The sequence below is a fragment of the Salvelinus sp. IW2-2015 genome, unplaced genomic scaffold, assembly GCF_002910315.2.
Source record: "Salvelinus sp. IW2-2015 unplaced genomic scaffold, ASM291031v2 Un_scaffold1634, whole genome shotgun sequence".
NCBI classification, from domain to species: Eukaryota; Metazoa; Chordata; class Actinopteri; order Salmoniformes; family Salmonidae; genus Salvelinus; species Salvelinus sp. IW2-2015.
In genome coordinates, this window is record NW_019943050.1 from 56,719 (window position 1) to 65,992 (window position 9,274).

The following is a 9,274-nucleotide window of genomic DNA, read 5'->3' on the forward strand; positions in this document are numbered from 1 at the left end:
ATCCGCCACCTCATCTTGGAGCCATCCAGCGTTATGGAGGTCATACAGCACTGGCACACACACTAATGAGCTCATTTGGACTGTTTAAGGACATACATCAAAGTATCAGCCTGTAGTTGGTTTCCACTTAATTTGAGTTGACGCCAGAATCCAGACCTCCATGGGTTGATAAATTTGATTTCCATTGAATATTTTTTGGATTTTTGTCAGCACATTAACTAATGGTAAAAAAAAAGTATTTAATAAGAAATTTCATTCATTCAGATCTAGATGTGTTTTTTAGTTCCCGATTTTTTTGAGCAGTTTAATAAATATATATTTTTTATCTAAAGGGGCCTAAAAATTGAATTCAAATGCTAAATATCCATAGATACCACCCCCAACGCTTGACTTTTAAGAAATAATGAATAAGATTATGAACAGGAGTCTGATCCTAGCACAGAGTCCTGCTCTGAGACGCTTATGATACAATCTTGTGGGTTCCTATCAATTCCAGGTGTTAGTCAGTCCCAACCATAGGATTAAAGTGATAAAAGATTGAGTAAACAGAGGATGACTGTTCATTCTATATCAATATTAATTCCACACATATCCTCTATCACAGGCGTTTTCTCCAAGGTGATCCTCACGGGACAGAACCTTTCCTTCTACGAGGGAGAAACTTGGAATGATGAGGAGAGTGATAATATTTATATCCCTCCATTCTCACCACAAATATGCATACTGTACAAATACATCACCACCAAGGCAATATTTTAGGTATAATACTATTAAAACAATCACAAGACGGTGTAAAATAGGATTTACCTAACATACATGCCTTTCGCGAAAGTATTTGCAGACCCCTGACTTTTTCCACATTTGTTACATTACACCGTATTCTAAAATACACAGAATAACCTATAATGACGAAGCCAAAAACAGTTTTTAAATGTTACTAATATTAAAATAAAAAACAATTAATATAACATTACATAATATAGACCATACTCAGTACTTTGATTGAAGCACCTGGCACGATTTACAGCATTGAGTCTCTTGTGTATGACACTACAAGCTGACACCTGGATTTGGAGTTCTTCCATTTTCTCTGCGATCTTCCAAGCTCTGTCGTTGATGGAGCGTGCTGCTGCACAGCTATTTTCAGGTTCTCTCCCAGAGATGATCTCGGTCAAGTTTGGGCTCTGCGCTGGGCCACTCAAGACATTGAGACTTGTCCCGAAGCCACGCTGCTGTCTTGCTGTTTAGGTCATTTTGTCCAAGTTGGAAGATATCTTCTACTCCCAGTCTGAGTCCTGAGTGCTCTTAGCAGGTTTTCATCAAGATCTTCTGTACTTGTCTGTTATCTTTCCTCGATCCTGACTAGTCTCCATGCTTCTCCTTCCGCTGAGACAACAAATCACCTCCCCTTCTATCCCCCACAGCTCCTTTTACCTGCTCCCTCCCTCTACACCCCTCACGTAAACTCAACCCCCTCTTACGCTGGATCTCCAATCCCTCGTCTCATCCTGTCTTCCCTCGCAGAACCGTCCACTCTCCGCTTCTCCTCTGCCCGATATACCAAGTCTCCACATCCTAGACGTCCGAAATCATCTTCCTCTTCCCTCTACCTTCATTACATCTTCACAGGATCTAGGTTCCATCATTGCTCTTCTCTTCTTTCATGCGCTGTCCTCCTTAGCCGTCTCCTCTGGTCTCCACATCTCAAACACGTACACCACACATCTCCGCTCCTACTTCGTCCCTCTTCTAACCTGCAAGCCCTGCGTATGGTCTCTCTCCACTCGTATGGACCTCCTCTCTCCACCTTCTCACACTAGAGGCCATAAGGACCAATCCTCTGCTGTGCTCCTGCTAGCGATAATAATACCGATTTCCTTCTTGTCGATAGCCTCTCCCCTCTCTTACCACCCAGTACCGCTACCTCTTTAGCCAACTCCGCTGCTAAGAGCCATCGCTCTCTGTACTCTATCTTCCCTCTCCTTGATCCATCCCTCTCTTCTCCTTCGACCCATAGACCCCACTCTCCCCTCCCTTCTTCACTCTCTTGTTAACCTCTCATACCTCTCTTCTCCTCTCGCCGAAGTGGTCAACACAGTCCCTCTCCTCTCTCATCATGCAAGAGGCCTGTGTTGAGAACCTACACCCTCATCTCCCTTCCCCTGTCTACACTTCAAATCGCGCTACTTCTACTCTCTCTCCCGCAACTCATGCTCTCTCTTGGTGTACATCCTCCCGTATCCATGCTCTCTCTGTCCCAGATATAATGTCTATTCTCACCAACGCGGCTCTACACCTCTCTCTCCAACAAATTTGGAATTGCACAAGTTCACAAACACTCATGCTCGCCAAGCCTGCTAAAAGACAGGATGGTATAAAAAATTTATATTAATCTCGTGGCTCATGAGTTGTAGTAATAGAGGCGATAAGGGATCATGGAGCAGTTACCTCGTCTCATCTCTTTGTTGGTGTTCACCGACAGTTAAATCTTACTGAGCTATGTGTGCGTGTGTGACACTGATTCCATGAGAGTATACGTGTCTGCAATGTCACCAAAGATTTATCAACAATCTTATAACAACCAGGGTTGTCCAACAACTCCTCTTCACAGTTGTGCAGACACTCCCCCCCTCAGTGCTACCATTGTGGTATGATGCAGTATTCTTTCCTAAGCAAACTACACAGCACTACAAGTGACCAACTTCATCATCAAGCTTTGATTATTGAATCAGCTGTGTAGTGCTGAGGAAAAAAAATCTAAGCAATACTGCACTCGAGTTGTATAGGCAAATGCCTGAACCTGGTGTGAGTCGAGTTCCTCAGTGAAGCTGATACCGTTGGTCGAAAAGGTCTGTAGGTCTGTACGAGTATTTTTGTTAGCGTCAACTGCGAAGTCACTAAACTTAAGACATCTTAATTATAACAATTTTAAAAACAACTGCTTCGCATGTATGATCACACCCTGTCGTGACAATCCATGGCCAGTTTGCAGGTGGTAACGGTTTATGTGTGTGAGTTGCAAGGCCGCCAGAGAATGCACGAGTTTCCACAGTGGCTCTAAGACTAATGTGCATCGTTAAATTCCACTTTACGTATGACGCAGAATAAGGCTGGTTAGAAAAGGTAGTTATCCACTTGGGCATGTCAAGAGCAATCTGCAGAATATGCTTTTTCCTCCTAAACTTAGTCTCTACCTAGTGTTATCTCGCATAAATGGCTACTACAATGGAGTGGGAAACTCGCGATAGCCATTTATGTGGAGAGAACGCGATAGTACACCTTTAGAGCACCCATGGCGACAGTACATGTGTGAGATAGTGCAGTCGTTGGGGTATATCACTATTTGAAAGTTGCATCTGCTTACACTGCGGAGAAGCCGACAGTGCAGTCGAGGCAGGCACACAGCACGCACACCCATCCGTACACCACAGACAAGCGCGCACGTCATGTGTCTGTACGTCCTCCCCGATCATCGCAGCGCCACACGAAGAATCGGCTGGTAGAGCTCCAGGCTGTAGCAGCCCTGGAGCCGATGTGGATAATATAATCTGAGGAGTGTCAGTTCAGGGAGCAGATCTTCTCTGGTCACAGATTTTCTCTAAACTGTTGCATCCGCATTGAGGGCAGATAAGTAAGTGAGGGTGGAGCGCCACATGGGAGCGAGGCCACATAGTGTTGCCGGAAGCATCAGTCCGGTTAGGGAGGGTTTGGCCGCAGGTGTCCTTGTCCCATCGTGCTCTCGCGATCCTGTGGCGGGCCGGGCCAAACTGACACGGTCACCAGGTGTACAGTGTTTTCCTCCGACACATTGGTGCGGCTGGCTCGGGTTAAGCGACATTGTGTCAAGAAGCAGTGCGGCTTGGTTGGGTCGAGTGTTACGGAAGGACGCATGGCTCTCGACCTTCGCTCTCCGAGTCCGTACGGGAGATGCAGCGATGCGACAAAGACTAACTAGCAATACACACACACACACACACACACACACACACACACACACCATCTACTCTGGTGGCTTAGCCAGCAGCATACCACCCTGCATCCCACTGCTGGCTTGCCACTGAAGCTAAGCAGGGTTGGTCCTGGTCGGTCCCTGGATGGGAGACCAGATGCTGCTGGAAGTGGTTTTGGAGGGCCAGTAGGAGGCACCCTTTTCTCTGGTCTAAAAAAAAATAACCCAATGCACCAGGGCAATGATTGGGGACATTGCCCTTGTGTAGGGGGTTGTCTTTCAGATGGGATGATACACTGGTGTCCTGACTCTCTGTGGTCACTAAAGATCCTATGGCACTTATCGTATGGGTGTTAACCCTGGTGTTCTGTCTAAATTAACCAATCTGGCCCTCATACCATCATGGTCACCTAATCATCCCCTGTTTCCAATTGGCTCATCCATCCTCCTCTCCCCTGTAATTATCCCCCAGGTTGTTGCTGTAAATGAGAATGTGTTCTCAGTCAACTTACCTGGTAAGATCAGGGTCAAATAAAAACTGAACTGATGTAAGCACCTCCTACTCAGCCCATGTCTACCATTTAAGCCTATGCTTTACTAATTAAGCCGCTTAATCTTGCAGGTAAAATATTAGCTACCTAAAATGTATTCAAGAGTATACTTCACATTTTTATTTATTGAACCTTTATTTAACTAGGCTAGTCAGTTAAGAACAAATTGTTATTTACATTGACGGCCTACCCCGGCCATACCCGGACGAAACTGGGCCAATTGTGCGCCGCCCTATGGGACACCCAATCACGGCCTGGTGTGATACAGCCTCACAATACCGATGTCTTTATTTCAATTCAACCACTGCAGGACCCATCTTCCACATATGTTGTATTCTGTTGTGATATCACTGGACTCCCAGCAGGACCAATCACATGTCTGTATTTTGTGTGATATCACAGGACCCGACGGTGACTCTGGATGTTCCGCTGGGCGCCATTGGCCGGGTGGAGAAGATGGGCGGAGCCTCCAGTCGGGGGGAGAACTCATACGGGCTGGACATCACCTGCAAGGTCAGATACTGCGTCATGGTCCTGACCACCCCTATGAATATACGTACATACTGGTTCAGGCCGACTAGATCTGACAACCAGACTAGGACTGAACCACTGTATAAAAAACAGGAGTGTTTAAAAAAAATATATATATAGGAAATTGAGACGTTGGAACATTGTGTTCAGAAAGGTTCATTCCAGTCTTGGATCAGGAAGTTTCAACATCAAAAAAGATTACAGCTATTTATTTTGTACTGACAGCATTTTGTGTCTGTGTTAACGTGCGTGCGTCCGTCCATCCATCCGTCTTAACGGKTGTTAATGTACGTCTCTCCCAACAGGACATGAGGAACCTGAGGTTTGCGTTGAAACAGGAGGGCCACAGTAGAAGGGACATCTTTGATATCCTGTTTAAATATGCCTTCCCCCTATCCCACGGTCTGGTACGCCTTTTCATTTAGTCACCTGATATCATTACCGCCTTGTACAATCACAGTTATGATACAGTTCTTACAAGAGCTTTATTAGAGTTGATCTGTTTGCGGTATCCTGTTATTTGTCTTTGCTAGGGCAATATTTATTTATATTGATTAACCACATGACATTGATTTTCAGATATGAAGACTTATTATAAATGAAACTGTTCCACGAAAATGTGCATATGAAAGCCATAACTGGCACGCAGATCAGTAGAAATGGTAAGATAACTTGGCACTCCAAATGGAAAATGTTGCCGACCGCTTGTGTAGCCTATTACTGGCAACTTCAGGAGCTTAAAGGTAGAATCTGTGAAGACCGGCGGGAGGAGGGGGGTCGGGAACAGGTTTTCTGGTTTATATTGATCTCTGGCTCTCTCTTTAGTCATTTGTGTGTCTTCAATTTTTAATCGCAGTGCTTAAAGCAYCAGACAAGCTCTGTAGCCTACATATTGTTTAATTTATTCAAACAGTGTGTGTATTTGGAAAAATACTTGTTTTAAGATTTATACCAATCGATTGGTGGAAAGAAGACGACTCTCGGTCGACCAAGATTATTATTTTTTAGTCGAGACAGCCCTAGTCTTTGCACATCATAAGAGAAGAGTTTACACTTGTGTGTATAAGGTAGTAGTTGTGGAATTGTTAGGTTAGATTACTCGTTGGWTATTACTGCAYTGTCGGAACTAGAAGCACAAGCATTTCGCTACACTCGCATTAACATCTGCTAACCATGTGTATGTGACAAATAWRATTTGATTTGAGTCAACAATCACTCACAAAAAGCAGTTGACTTAGCGAAGCTCTCCCATGTTTGCGTGACAAATAAAACCTTGGTAAAGTCAATCCCATTCTCTCTCGCTCTCTGTAGCTTCTGTTTGCGTACCTGAGTCAAGAGAAATTTGAAGAGAATGGCTGGAGTGTGTACAAGCCCATGGAAGAGTTCAGGCGGCAGGTAGGACTTATCATTGTCTTACTAAATGTGTCATTACATTGTTATTGCCAGTCTTCTAGGTTGTTGTCTGTGTTGGGATAGATCCAATATCCCAGCTTCTAACTCGGCCACTTAGTTTGCTTAATTTCTGTCGCTTGAAGATACCCAGGTAAAGACAACCTAATCATTCCACCACGAAGCTTTTGAAAATAAACCGATTCATGGGACCAGCGCAGTTCAACTWGCATAGCTAGTCCCGTTGTTTAGGATTATTCCTTATTTATGCAAAGCATTGTGGTATATTAGAATCCTCTTGTTTTAACCATATAATATCACCAATAATGCTGAGTCACAGCCTGCAATCTCTTCTCTGATTGGCTGTTTGTCTCCCCCGTCACCAGGGCTTACCCAATGACAAGTGGCGTGTCACGTTCATCAATGCCAACTATGAGCTGTGCGACACCTACCCCACCATACTGGTGGTTCCATTCAAAGCTACAGAGGAAGACCTGAGGAAAGTGTGTACCTTCAGGTCCAGAGGACGCATACCCGTGAGTCCTTTTCCTCCTCACCCTCTTCCTGCTGTCCTTTCCCCCTTTCATATCTCCTTTCTCTCCTTCCATCTCTCTTTATCCCTCTGTTCTTTCTCTTTGACTTTCTTCCACCCCACTCCCACCTACCTAACCCTCTCTGCCCCCCCGCCCCCCATCCTCTAGGTGCTGTCGTGGATCCACCGTGACAACCAGGCTGTTATCTGCCCGTGCTCCCAGCCCCTGGTGGGGATGTCTGGAAGAGGAACAAGGATGACGAGCGCTACCTGGACCTGATCCGGGAGCTAACGGCACCGCCAAGCTCACCATCTACGACGCACGGCAGCGTCAACGCCGTCGCAACAAGGTCAGGGCAAATGTTAAAAGTCGAAAGGTCATGTCTGTGTAAAAAGGAGGTCATGAGTCTCATAGGTGCGTTGGTTGGGTTCTGCTGGGAGGCGGTGTGCGAGCTGTGGGCCTCATGATCATTCAGACAGAGATGTCATGGATACGTGGGCTTGTCTAGGTACGTGTCTGGCTTCCTTGTAAGAGTACTTCCCAGGAGAATCGTTTAAGCGATTCATGACGTTCTTTCCCTTTTTCTCTGGTTGATTTAGAAGTAGGTCTTTTGGTTTGGTCGGTGTTTGTCTTCCGTAGAGAGATGGACTGTGTTTTTTTTTGTTCACTGTAGGCTCTTGCTAGTTGTCTCCTACATGTATGTGTGGTGTCAGAAGTAAGAACTGAGGAGGTAGAGTTTAGAAGCTAAAGAGACACAGTAACTACACTGTTGTGTGTTGGGTGTGACGCAATGCCCACCGCACCCCGCTCAGAGTGAAATGGAATGTTTGGACTCAAATTACTAATATGGATGCAATCTATATAATGTTCCTACCAGTGAGAGGCTTTTAACAACTAGCTTCCCCTGACCTGCAGTGTGTTCCAACAGCTGACCACAACCCCGACGCATTTACAATCAACCTGTTTGAATCCTTCCCTCTTGAAGTATCACTGGTCTGACCATGTTGGATGGTCAAAGCCGTATAGGGTGAAACCATAGAATAAAATACTGCATTTCCATGCGTGAAACCTCACTTTGCATTTATCCAACCACATTTATTTTAATGTTTTTTATTTAACCTTTATTTAACTAGGCAAGTCAGTTAAGAAACAATCTTATAACATGCAGCCAGTGATAGCGTCAAGAGAGGAGGAGAGAATTTTATATATTTTTTGCGTTTTCAAACGGGGCCTGTGATTCTCCATTTTTGATGACTCTTCAAACCTCTGACCTCTTATCCCCTCTCTCTAGGCCACAGGGGGGGTTACGAGGGTGACGATGCATATCAGAACGCTGAGCTGGTGTTTCTAGACAATACACTAACATCCACGTGATGAGAGAGTCCACGAAGAAGCTAAAAGACATTGTCTATCCCACGTAGAGAGGTCGCACTGGCTGTCCAGTCTGGAGTCTACACACTGGCTAGAACACATCAAGTAGTGGGGTACACACACTTCCCACAGCCTCTCCTCTCTGGAGCCGGCCAGCTAGCAGATCAGTGGAGGGTAACAGTGTGCTTGGTCATCTGTAGTGAATCTCTCTCTGTCGCTCTCTAGCTGTCATATCTGGAGCCATCCAAGTAGCAGACAAGATATCGGGTGGTAACTCTGTGTGGTCCACTGTAGTGATGGGTGGGACCGGACGGCCCAGCTCACCTCTCTGGCCATGCTGATGCTGGACAAGCTACTACCGACCCTCGAGAGGATTCCAGGTAAACCACTTTGTGACAACGGCTAATGTAAAAGAGCTTATAAAGTACTATTTGATTTGTGATTGATTGATCCAGGTGCTGCTGGAGAAGGAGTGGATCAGCTTCGGACACAGTTTGCCAATGTAAGTCCCCCCTGTTCCAAGGCATTCACTCACTTTATAATGAAAAAGTGTTTAGCTCCAATCTGTTGTGTTGAGAATTTGAACTCTGATAATGAAGAGTTTTCAGTCATAGAGTTCTTATTTGTGCTGTCAATCTGGACCAAAATGATCGTGTGGGAACGTAGGGAGGCTGCTGAGGGAGGACAGCTCAATAATAATAGCTGGAATGGAGTAAACAGGAATGGCCTGCTACTTGGACTAACAATTCCGCTCCAGCCATTACCACGAAGCCCATCCTCCCAAATTAAGGTGCACACAACCTCCTGTGATGAAAAAGCAACTAAACTGACACCAATATTGTGTACAGATAAATTAGATGAGAAAAAATAAGAAACCTGCACGCTCGCTCTTAGCTTTCAATCAGCGCTCTTTATTAAGCTTTACGAATCGGCCTAAGCCTTCGTCATAG

At 45.2% G+C, this 9,274-nt stretch overlaps 1 protein-coding gene across 3 annotated transcripts in view; it reads left to right on the top strand.

Moving 5' to 3' along the window:
• Positions 1-9,274, top strand: part of LOC112071541 (myotubularin) — a 60,809-nt gene that overhangs the window by 28,027 nt on the left and 23,508 nt on the right. For 2 of the 3 annotated variants that reach the window (XM_070439431.1, XM_070439430.1), the window contains 3 exons: positions 4,903-5,013; positions 5,337-5,438; positions 6,343-6,426. In XM_070439431.1, coding sequence (XP_070295532.1) covers positions 4,903-5,013; positions 5,337-5,438; positions 6,343-6,426 — 297 coding nt within the window. Of the gene's footprint in view, positions 1-4,902; positions 5,014-5,336; positions 5,439-6,342; positions 6,427-6,806; positions 6,957-9,274 lie in introns of all 3 variants that reach the window. The other variant, XM_070439432.1, reaches the window with a different exon arrangement.